Consider the following 12,757-nt stretch of genomic DNA (forward strand, 5'->3'; position numbering starts at 1 on the left):
CATACAAGTCTATGGGTATGAGAAAAACCATGGACAGCACTGACGTAATATATAGGAGAAACTTTGCCATTCATTTTTTTTTCATATGAGGAAATCAAATCTTTTATGGAACACTGATGGTAAAAACTAGCAGGAATAAAATAAACGTTTAGGAAAATTCTTGACAAACCTGAACATAACACATGCAAGTGTTTCATACCTTGCACGTCTGCTAAATAGAAGTTCACTCCGATCCTTTGGTAACTGGAACACAACTGTTGAAAGAGACAGGAAAAAATGGATTCATTCAATAGCGCTGTAATAATGTTTCCATGCACAGGTAAACCGCTATAGCACAAAGCTGTCACTAGGGGCAGCAAACTGAAAATGAGCCTGTAAATACCTGATTTTTGCTCTAGCTGTAATTTGCTTTAGTGCAAAGTTATCAAACATGGCCAGGTATAAAAAAAAATGGAAGTTGAAGGGCTGCATTCATTGTGGGAAAAGATGACGTTTTCAGTGATACTATTTTTTATATGTCTTTTTGATCCTTTTTTATTCAATTTTCTTGTTTGTCAGTATTATGAAAAAGCTTTGTATTTTTTTTACTATGTTCATCAAATGGCTTATGGCAGAGTTTCATCTCTTAGGTCATTCTAGACGCAATGATACCAAATGTGTACTTTTGTTGTTCGACAAAATAGGCTTTTTGGTGGTAAAATATTTTCTTTTATTTTTTCGTACTTTATTTTGACTTTTTGTTTAATTTTCTACATTTTTTTTTACCTATCCTATATGGGATTTTTACTTGCCTGATCACTGATCTAATATCCTGCAATACTTCTGTACTGCATAATATTAGATCTAATATGCACAATACCCAAGCCCATTATCCCATACAAGATGCGGGCTGCATTCTATATAAACTTATATTTCACAAAGGTCATGTCACTCTTAAGTGAGACATAAACCAAGAGTGTCACTCATGTTGTAAAATGAGAAAAAAAACTTTTATTTCACAATATAGACAAACAAACATGAAAGTATAAAAACCGTTGCCTCAAACCGCTTGATACATAAGCAGGGAGAACAGCTTTGGAAAGAGGGATACACTACTTATTATACAATGTCTCATTGTATACACATTCTCATTTTACAACATGAGTGACAAGCTTGGTTTATGTGTCACTTAAGAGTGACATGACCTTTGTGAAATATGATATTAGATCTGTCAGTTTTAGGCTTCGTTCACACGTTGAGTATATGGTCAGTATTTTACCTCAGTATTTGTAAGCCGATATCGGGAGTGGAGCAATCAGAGGAAAAGTATAATAGAAACTCGTCACCACTTCTGTATTTATCACCCACTCCGGGTTTGGCTTACACATACTGAGGTAAAAAACTCACCAATTACTCAACGTGTGAGTGTGGCCTTACACTAACAGTTCGCCTGTAAGACCCTGCTTATTGTAGGACCTTGCAGGCCACCGTAACTGTCTGTGACCTGAAGATTATTACTTGTCCTCCTCGGGTTGCCATGGTAACTACTGGTACTCCAAGATTGTAGGGTGCCAATATGCTTAGAAAGGGAGCTTGATACCTCAAATAACCATCTCTATCTAAGGGGTTAAACGGCTGTGATCTGTGCTTATATTGATTGTGACCATTGCAGCTATGATATAAAACTGGCACCCACTGATGATGATCCCAGCTCTGCTTGTGGTCTGGCACCATCATTGCATCATCTCAGTCATCTTTCCCTAGGCCGTACCTATACAATGGATGTCAAGTACAGTTTTCCAAAAAATTCTCTTCATCTTCACCTACCACAAACAGCGCAGGAAAGAGACTGTCTCCGCCCCAACACACTGCACTTTAACACACTTTGCTCCACCATGATACAGTTCAGTATTTGGTCAGTGTTTTACCTCAGTATCTGTAAGCCAAAACCAGGAGTGGGTGATAAATACAGAAGTGGTGACGTGTTTCTATTAGGCTGTGTGCCCACGTTGCGTTTTTTAAGCGTTTCCTATTCGCCTTTTTGTCGCTGCGGAAATGCTTAAAAAATGCATTTCCATGCAATCCTATGGGATTCCGCAATTGTTGTGCCCATGCTGCGGATTTTACTGCTACATCATCAGAGGTCATTCGCGCAATGCATCACTTGGAACGGAAGTTGCCGTCAGCGCCAGTGACGAGCGGGAGGACTCCGGGGGCCGTCAGAGGGTAAGTATATCTCTATTTTTTATTTTTTAAAATTATTTTTAACATTCTTTTACTATTGATGCTGCATAGGCAGCATCAATAGTAAAAAGTTGTTCACACTTGTCAAGCACTGTGCTTCACAAGTGTGACCAACCTGTCAATCACTTTTCCATGCGATGCTTCAAATCGCTTGAAAAATTGCTAGCATTCTGTAAGCTAAAAATGCTTGTGTTTTGCGGGAAAACGCATGCGAATTCCGCATGCATTTTACTCAAGACGGGGAGTTGCGGAAATTCTGCGGACAATTCGGCAGCATTTCTGCAACGTGGGCACATAGCCTAAAGCCCCCGTCACACTAAGCGAGATCGCTAGTGAGATCGCTGCTGAGTCACAAGTTTTGTGACACAACAGCGACCTCAGCAGCGATCTCACTGTGTGTGATACCTATCAGCGACCGGCCCCCCTGCCGGGTATCGCTGATCGTGCAGGAATGTCCTGGGCCTTTTTTTGATCGTTGGTCTCCCGCTGGCCAGCATGCATCGCTGCGTGTGGCAATGGGAGAGCAACGATCAGCGAGCTCCCAGCCCTGTAAGCAGACGCTGGGAGCTGGTATCCAAGGTAAATAGCGGGTAACTAAGCGCGCGTGTCGCTTAGTTACCCGCTGTGTACCCTGGATATCAGCGTGCTCGCGCTGGTAGCTGATATCCAAGGTAAAGAGCGGGTAACTAAGCGCCACGCGCACTTAGTTACCCGCTGGTATCCAGGGTACACAACAGGTAACTAAGCAACGCACGCGCTTTAGTTACCCGCGTCCTCGCTGGTCCTGATCTGCCTGTTTGACAGCTCACCAGCGATCATGTAGCGACACACCAGCGATCCTGACCAGGTCATATCGTTGTCAGGATCACTGGTGCGTCACTATGTGTAACGGGACCCTTATACTTTTCTTCTTATTGTTCCACTCCTGATTTTGGCATAAAGATACTGAGGTAAAAAACTCACCAAATACTGAATGCGTGCAAGTGGCCTAAGGGTCCTCCTTCTTTCTGCTCTTTATTGTCCCAAGGATGTCTCGTGAACTCCAGTGCCCCGCAGGCTGCAGATAACAACTTCAGCAACTTCAGGAGCCATATGTATCCCCCAAACCGTGTGCTTGATACCTCTGCTCTAGTGGCAGTCTTATGCTGCACAAATGTATGTACAATGTTTACCTAATCTGTGCATATACAAATAATCCCTATATCAAAGATATAGAAACAAGGTAATAAAATCTATATTTTCACTAAAATAAATGTTAATTTAAAAATGAAAATTACATTGAAAGAGAACATGTCTCCACTGCTGACTTTTCTGTTCAGTGAACATTTTTTATTCCTATAATATAACAATTTTTGAGACTGTTAGGCTATGTGCCCATGTTGCAGAAATGCTGCAGAAATGTCCGCAGCATTTCCGCAACTCCCCTCCGCGGGTAAAATGCATGCGGAATTCGCATGCATTTTCCCGCAAAACACAAGCGTTTTGCAAGCGTTTTTAGCTTGCAGAATGCTTGCGCTTTTCCAAGCGATTTGAAGTATTGCTTGGAAAAGTGATTGACAGGTTGCTCTCACTTGTCAAGCATAGTGCTTGACAAGTGTGACCAACTTTTTACTATTGATACTGCCTATGCGGCATCAATAGTAAAAGACAGAATGTAAAAAAAAAAATAATAAAAAAATAAAAAATAGAGATATACTTACCCTTGGTCGGCCCCCGGAATCCTCCTGGCCATCATGGCACTGCCGGCAACTTCTGTTCCCAGAGATGCATTGCGCGAATTACCTCTGATAACGTAGCGGTCACGTAGCGATCAGAGGTCATTCGCACAATGCATCCCTGGGAACAGAAGTTGCCGGCAGCGCCATTAGGGCTGGAAGGATTCCAGGGGCCAACAGAGGGTAAGTATATCTCTATTTTTTATTCTTTCTTTTATTATATTTAACAGTAATATGGTACCCTGGGCATGGAGGAGAGTCTCCTCTCCTCCAGACCCGGGGTACCATACGCAGATGAAGCGCTCACTTCACGCATGGTGCGCATAGCCACATGCGTAAAGTGAGCGTTTCAATGCAATCCTATGGTGGCGGAATCACCGCGATTCCGCGGAAATAATGGACATTTTAACGCTATGCGATTCATCAACGGAAAAATCCGCAGCATGGGCGCAACTGTGGAATCCCATAGGATTGCATGGGGATGCGTTTTATTAGAGTTTTTAAGCATTTCCGCTGCGGCAAAAACGCGGCGGAAATGCATAAAAAAACCAACGTGGGCACACAGCCTTAAAGGGAAACTGTCAGCAGGCATTTGCTATGTAATCTGAAGACAGCAGGAGATAGAGGCTTAAACAGAATTCAACGTTGCGTCACTTATCAGGCTGTGTGATGTTGTTAAAGGTTTTATCACTAGAAGATCATTGAAAGGTCTGATGTGCACTGCTAGTCTGACTCTGCCCCCTCCTGTGATAAGCATCTCACTGTCAATAGACTATGCACTTATATAGCCTGGTGTCAGCAGAGTAAAGGCCCCGTTACACGTCCCAGCTATCCCTCCAACAATCCGATGGGATCGCTGGGACATAGTTAGGTGATCGCTGGTGAGCTGTCACAGACAGACCCACCAGCGATCAGGACCAGTGAGCAAGCTGGTATCCAAGGTAAACAGCGGGTATCCAAGAGCCGCGCGGCCAGCGGGAGACCAACAATCAAAAAATGGCCGAGGACGATCCTGCACGATCGGCGATACCCGGCAGGGGGACTGGTCGCTGATCCATGTCACACACAGCGATATCGCTGGCGAGATCATTGTGGCGTCACAAAATCAACGATCTCGCTAGCGGTCTCGCTGTGTGTGACGGGGCCCTTAGCTTTTCTCAACTGTGCTACATGCTAAATCTAAGAAATCTTATTGTATCATACCTGCTAGTAACTAAGTGATACACGACTGGAATCAGGGTCTCCTTTCCTACATTATGCTGCTCTCAGATGAGGAAATAAAACCCTGCTAACAGATTCCCTTTAAATTTAGAACAGTATTTCGAGATCTATGAATGATTAGAGAGCTGGAAGTTACTAGTTGGATGTGTACTTCCCAAATCTGACATTGCCCAGTCTGTGATCTCTGTGCAGGGACACTTTTCTTTTACAAATGTTACACCTATGTCTCAATTTATTAATAATTTTCTAGGAGGTATTACAGAGGAATGGCACAACATGGAGTTATTAGAAAAGAGCAATTGTTGTTTTTTGTGACATACAAGTAGTTACTTATAGGGAACCTGCCAAAAATTTCACTCCTCCCCCCAAAAAAGAAAACATTAACATGACTGTGCAGCCCTTTCAAAGATAAGCCAGTTGATCCCATTATGATCTCAAATTGTTGCTTTAGCAGCAGAAACAGAATTTTAAAATTCAGTCTGGAAGTGCATTGGGGCATGACGGTGGACTTGTAGCTCCTTTGCCTCAGTTGTATTACCTACTTGCAGCACCCCCTCCCTGGCTGATTGACAGGTCAGTGGCCATGTACCAATGCAAACAACATGACAATTGGCCAGAGAAGGGTGCTGTTAGTTTGAGAATGCATCCAAGGCTAAAGGGCTGTAAGTGCACCATCATGCCCCAATGCACTTACAGACTGAACTTCAAATCACAACTTCTTACGGCTGCAGCAGCACTTTGGGGTCACAAAGAGATCGACTGGCTTATCTTTTAAAAGTTGACACAATCAAATTATTTTTATGCGGGTAGGGGTTAAAAGTTTCTGACAGGTTCCCTTTAAAGAAGCTTGACAGAAAAGCTGACCTATCCTCTTTAAGCCTCTAATTGTAAAAAAAACGTAAGGGGACATTCATCAAAATGCTTATATCAGTTTTCTAACACATAAAAGTTGCAAACTTTTGCGTAAACCCATAGTAGAACAAACATTTTGCAACTTTTTGTGTTTTACTTCCAACCATGTTTCCAAAACTGGGCAGGTTTTAGCAGGGAGTGACCAACAGCAACCTGACAGTACCTACCTTTCCTAATGCTTTGATACCCATCAGATCGACGAAACACACACCGCTCATATCGATGATAACAGTATGGAAATGTACAATTGGAGGTGCCATGATGATGGGATCCTCAGTTTGTGCTTGGGGCGATAAACCATTTGGAATAGTGACCGGAATTGGTGCCTCCACAGTCAGAGTATTTGACGCTATGTAACTGATGGTACTGTTTGTGCCGCTCACGGTGCTGTTGTTGTTGGAATCAGTTGGGGATGTTGCATCAAAATCCTCTTGCAGCTCTTGCAGTGATAATGTCTGCACGACAGAGAGAGCAATAAAGAACAAATATCCTGTTGAACATTGTAATCAGAATATTTGTCATTTTAGAGCAAAACATTCCGGGAAAAAAAAATTCTAATTATGGGGATTGAATAGACCCTTTGCGAGTATACCTAGATCTGTCACCAAATTATACAATACAAGCTGGATATACTACTCAATAGATTTCTTAGAACTGATGAGGCCGGTATTCTTGCTTTGATAATACGAGTCAGACTGCCTGTATCATCCTTTTGAAAAATGTCTCTCTAGATATTAAAATGAGCACATATAGCCTTAATTTAAAAATTATCAAGCCATTCTGACACAGATTTTCAAAGTACGGTAGATCTAAGTAATAATGTATACAGTTTATATTGTAAAATCTGGTGACATATCCATGTTAACATTATTATATCCAAGGCTGAATAACAATAATAGATATCCGTTATTTCTCAAGTCTAATTTGGCAGGTCACTTGCTGTCTATGTCCACCTCCACCCCTGATCTGTAGGAAGAATGTTATAGAGCAGGAAGAACTGATCGGATTGATATTCATTTTGTGGGAAAAGATTCAGGAAAATTTGTATTTTATTCTTTGAAATACCTGAAGTCTGTATGCATATGAGTCCAGTGGGCGGTCCTACTCAGTGATTGACAGTCTTCCAATAGGTCTAGGACCACTCACTGGACTCCAACACATATAAACAGCAGGGATTTCAATGAGTAAAATGCAAGTTTTACTGAACCTTTTCCAACAAAATTATGCTGCTCATCTCCTCCTTCTCTATACCACATTTTCCACAGAGCAGACTACATGTACATCACAAGTTGTGTCCCTTGTGTAATTCCTACTACAATAATAGTCCTGTTTTGTCATAATCCAATGTACAAGTGTCACGACTAGCCACTTGTGCGGTGGTGAACTACTCTTAATTATGCCAGACATATTATTACTTTGTTCAATAAGTCAAGAGACATGAGTGATTGTTCTACGTGAGACTGTCTGGTGCCCTTTTTTATGCTAATTTGTGGAATGCCTGCTGAATACGGATTCAATCAGCCGCCTGCGATGTATTAGTCTGCATTATTTGGAGGACAATTTTGCACTCTAGTTGAACAAGCGAACAATGAGGACACCGCCATGATTATCTCCCCTCCCCAATTTTGGGGGGTACAACGCCCTGAAAAGGGAGGTGGTGGAAATTAAAAGGGGCTTGCTCTTATCACTGTGTGATGCTACAGGACTTCAGCCTAAGGAGTAAAGCCCCCGTTACACATAACGATGTCCCAGCGATCCCACCATCGATCCGACATGATGGGATCACTGGGACATCGTTAGGCTGGTCACTGGTGAGCTGTCACATAGACAGCCCCAGCGATCAGGATCACCGACGTTGGATGCTGGTTTCCAAGGTAAACATTGGGTATCTAAGAGCCGAGCGACTCCTGGATACCTGATGTTTACCTTGGAAACCAGTGTGTACGCCAGTTTCCAAGGTGAACAGCGGGTATCCAGGAGCCGCGGCTCCTGGATACCCGATGTTTACATTAGAAACCAGCATCCAGCGTCGCTGATCGCTGGTCTCTCGCTGCCACACGCAGCGATGCGTGCTGGCCAGCGGGAGACCAGCGATCGAAAAACGACCCAGGCCGATGCTGCACGATCTGCGATAACCGGCAGGGGGGCCGGTCGCTGATCCCCGTCACACACAGCGATCTCGCTGGTGAGATCGCTGTGACGTCATAAAATCAGCGATCTTGCTAGCGAGATCGCTGTTTGTGATAGGGCCTTAAGGCACCAGCTGGTGGATTACAGAACTGCTCCACTGCCCAGCACTGAGCCCACAAATTTGTTTGGAGAACCCAGATTGGGACAATCCGTTCACCTGGCCACATACCTCTATGTTCTTGGTCAGCTTCTAAAGCTTGCCTCTACCTTCTCTCAGTGGGTGTTACCAAAAGCGGGGTGTTGCTAATTGGGGTATTTGGCCCTGGATGCCTCGAAGCCATAGAGATTCTAATCCCTGGTGAGACAGTGGGAGGGTGAGACTCTGTCTCTTGCAGTATCTTGTATCCTTGCTGGGAATGTAATATATGCTGTTGACTGATAGTGACCCAATAAAGTCTTAACGGAGTGTGGTACATTCACTTTGTGTTATCTGAGTAGTGTTCTGTCAGTGGGAGGACCCATGAAGTCTTTCTAAAGACAGTGAGGCCAGTGGACAAGAGCACCCACTACCCCTCATGTCTCCACAACAAGTACTGAAAAGTTAAGCTTTAAAGTCATTTGTAAATTAGCCTGAAGGTGTTTGGGGTGGGGTGTGAGTGCACCAACAAACAACTAAATTCAGTAGTAAAAGAGTCTGCACAGGTTTCCTTTAAATCTACTGTATATATATTACAGTGTAACTTTTTGTGCATTTTTAAATCCAACAGAGGTCCTAAGTTTAGTGCCTGTAATCAGCACTGGTAGAGATGAATAAGGACGGGTTTATTACTGAGCTCAAAAATAAATATTTAATCAGTTTTGAAGCTCCTCCTAATGGTGTCTGCCGGCAGCTATGTTTGTATCGTATAACTTTCATATGTCAGAAAAATAGAGCTCTTACCCTTATATTGGCGTATTATGAAACTAATTAGTTTGGAAATATCAACCTATTTTGGTAAAATAAATCTTGATTTTCCTTTCATTTTTATGTTTTTTAAATAATATATTCACAAACAAAAGCGGTCATGAGCAATAAACCTCATGATGTCTAACATGCAAGATGATTTTCACACTATTACTTGATCATTTTTTTAAAAATGATATATAACCTCTTCAGAGAATAAGACGAGTAGAGCCTTACTGGTACCTTTTGGAGGTATCAATCGTAAAATTCAAGTACAATCCTTTAAAAGGCCTTGCCACATGATATTGGATGAGAAGCCGAACCAGGCACTACTTTATGTTTATCACATGCTTCAGACTTGCCTTGCTTTTCATGAACACAGACCCCCTTTGCCTTTTATGTTCTTTAGCTTCATGCTTCTTCAGGTATTTCTTTTTTTCCAGATAGACTTTGCAAGGATCCAATCCAGTCTAGCAGGTAAAGAAGTTCATATCTAAATATGTTTGAGCATGCTATAAAATATATAGAATACTAATAAAATATAGTTTAATTGTATAGTAGTAACATACTGTATAATCCAAATTAACATTCTCCTATAAGCGTAAAATAGACAATTTGAGGAGAATTCAATGATTTCCTGTGGCCATGAGACAGTTTTCACTTGCCTTAACATGTATATTTAAACTGTTAAAATGTTCAAAATTCAAGACAAAAGTAGTGGAAATACTACAATTTTATCTGGATATTTAAAGGGAACCTGTCGGCATGAAAATGCATTCTAAACTGCAGGCATCATGCTATAGAGCAGGGGGAGCTGAGCAGATTGATATATGGTTTTGTAAGAAAAGATTTAGTATAACTTGTGTTTTAATCGTTTAATCCTCTGCTTTTTCTTGGATTTTTAGTTCAGAGGGCAGTCCAATTAGTGATTGACAGCTTTGGTTTATATGTGTCACGACTCTGTTGTCCAGTGTCCCGGAACCAGGGGTTCCTTCCCTGTCCCAATGTTAGGGAGTGCTCTAGCTTGCCCTGTTCCCCGGATTACTTCTGATGGTGAAAACACTGGGGCCTCGTACCTTGCCTTAGCTCCTGAATCCACTCTCAGTCTGTATCCTTCCCCTACACAAGGAAGAGGGGAGTAGTAGTATACTGAAATACACCAACCAGACTAGCAAGATAGAATGAACAAGACTAGCGAAAAATATCAAACATACAAATAAACTAACACATGTAATAGAGGAATGCATCAGGAAGTGGAGGATTGGTTTAAACCAAAATAGGAGAAGAAAGGGAATTATCACACACTCAAAAACTAGCAACAGTCAAAGATAAATCCACCAAACGCCTTCTCCAACAATAACCACTAACAACCTCCTAGCCATGCAGCATAAGTTACTCTGACAATGAGTGCTAGCTAGGACCCAGATTATATAGTAGATGGGAGTGGCTAACAGTGTACAGCTGAGAGACTTAATGCAGAAAAGCTTCCATGAGCTCTCAACAGAGTAGATTAACCTCTGAACTGCCAAAAGAAATTTACACTATTTAATAAGAAGGTGATGTGCTTCTAATCAGTGCAGGAGTAGGAGAAATGTGACGCTGCGGTCTTCTGGCTCCTTTCTGTCGTGGCCTGTGACAGTAAGTGTGCAGACAGATATAGTTGTCAGTCACTGATAGGACCGCCCACATGGCCAAAAATCCAACAGAGAGTAGAGGATTAAATTATGAAAACACAAGTTATACTGAATCTTTTCTCACCAAACTATATACCAGTTTACTCAGCCCCTTCTGCTCTATAACATGCTGTCTACAGATTGGACTGCATTTTCAAGGTGTCAGGCTCCTTTAAGATCCCCATCTACAACATAAATATATTATGCTCTCTTCTGTTAATCCCATTGTCAATGTGTGATAGGACTTTCAAGTACTTTACTATCTCCTGAATGAAATTACAGAAAGCTACAGTAATAGAGCTGTTTACTGTTAATGCATATGGATGATATTGAAAGGGGTCCTTTTCTTGGTACACCCCCTTTATAAACTGAATGGTAGCCATTAGAGATGGGAAGATCGATTCATAGGGCTCCAGTCCCCTGGTCAGGTCAGTAATCTGTTAACGCTAGACCAGAAGCTCTTTTCGTCTTACCTATCAGCAATTCTTTTGATTAGCCGGCCTGATGTTACATCATAACTGCATAATTGCAGCATGACTCACATCCGATGTCGTGCCAGCCTGACTAATCAAAAGAAGAGCATGGAATACCAGTTGGTAAGGAGATTCACAGGTCTCTAGTCTACCAGTCACAGATTACTGACCTGACCGGTGGACTCGAGTTCTATGAATCGATCTTCCCGTTTCTAGTAACCATGATAGCTTTTGCCTGCTGCTAACACTGTAGAGGTAATGTTGGGATGGCTGCTGCGTCCTCCAGCAAAAGGCCATCAGTTCAGCTGCATTCTGAAAAGGATTCTCTATCATGAGAATATACAAGTGCTTCTCACTAAATTAGGATATTATCAAAAAGTTAATTTATTTCAATTCTAAAAATACAAAAAGTGAACCTCATGTATTATATAGAGTCATTATAAACAGTGATATTTTTCAAATGTTTATTTCTGTTAATATTGATGATTATGGCTATTAGCCAATGAAAAACCAAAAGTCATTATCTCATTAAATTAGAATAATTAATAAAAAACACATGCAAAGGCTTCCTTGGATCTGAAAAGGTCCCTTAGTCTGTTTCAGTAGGCTCCACAATCATGGGGAAGACTGCTGACTTGACAGATGTCCAGAAGGCAGTCACTGACATACTCCACAAGTATGGTAATCCACAAAAGGTCATTGCTAAAGAAGCTGGCTGCTCACAGAGTGCTATATCCAAGCATATTATTGGAAAGTTGAGTGGAAGTAAAAAGTGTTGTAGAAAAACGTGCACAAGTAACAGGGATAACCGCAGCCTGGAAAGGATTGCTAAGAAAAAAGCATTCAAAAATTTGGGGGAGATTCACACACAGTAGACTGCTGCTGGAGTCACTGCATCAAGAGCCACCACACTCAGATGTATCCAGGGCATGAGCTACAAGTGTCGCATTCCTTGTGTCTTACCTTGGCCAAGGAGAAAAAGAACTGGACTGTTGCTCAGTGGTCCAAGGTGTTGTGTTCAAGCTGCTTGAGGTCTAGTGTGAAATTTCCACAGTCAGTGATGGTTTGGGGAGCCATGTCATCTGCTGGTGTAGGTCCACTGTGTTTTATCAGGATCAAAGTCAGCGCAGCTGTCTTCCACGAAATTGTAGAGTACTTCATGCTTTCCTCTGCCGACAAGCTTTTTTTTTTTACACACTGCCAAAAGTACCAATACCTGGCTTAAAAACAACAGCAGTATCACTGTGCTAGATTGCCAAGCAAACTCACCTGAACTTAACCCTATCAAAGCAACCTAGGCTTCCATAACACCTCAGCAGTGCCACAGGCTGATCACCTCCATGCCACGCCACATTGATGTAGTAATTGATGCAAAAGGAGCCTCATCCAAGTATTGAGTATTGAGTGCATTTACTGAACATACATTTCAGTAGGTTAACATTTTGGATTTTAAAATCATTTTTCAAG

The 12,757-nt window shown here is 41.9% G+C and overlaps 1 protein-coding gene and 1 long non-coding RNA gene across 3 annotated transcripts in view; one reads left to right on the top strand and one right to left on the bottom strand.

Moving 5' to 3' along the window:
• The window catches only part of LOC141099122 (uncharacterized), a 117,808-nt gene that overhangs the window by 23,869 nt on the left and 81,182 nt on the right, over positions 1 to 12,757 (top strand). The gene's annotated exons all lie outside the window — the stretch shown is intronic.
• The window catches only part of SLC26A9 (solute carrier family 26 member 9), a 147,596-nt gene that overhangs the window by 10,425 nt on the left and 124,414 nt on the right, over positions 1 to 12,757 (bottom strand). The window contains exons 16-18 of one of the 2 annotated variants that reach the window (XM_073587235.1): positions 9,507 to 9,614; positions 6,239 to 6,526; positions 200 to 254 (exon numbers count right to left, since the gene is read on the bottom strand). In XM_073587235.1, the coding sequence (XP_073443336.1) occupies positions 200 to 254; positions 6,239 to 6,526; positions 9,507 to 9,614 (451 nt within the window). Of the gene's footprint in view, positions 1 to 169; positions 255 to 6,238; positions 6,527 to 9,506; positions 9,615 to 12,757 lie in introns of both variants that reach the window. The other variant, XM_073587234.1, reaches the window with a different exon arrangement.

This window comes from Dendrobates tinctorius, unplaced genomic scaffold (genome assembly GCF_039654945.1).
Source record: "Dendrobates tinctorius isolate UK_male_01 unplaced genomic scaffold, ASM3965494v1 ptg000098l, whole genome shotgun sequence".
NCBI classification, from domain to species: Eukaryota; Metazoa; Chordata; class Amphibia; order Anura; family Dendrobatidae; genus Dendrobates; species Dendrobates tinctorius.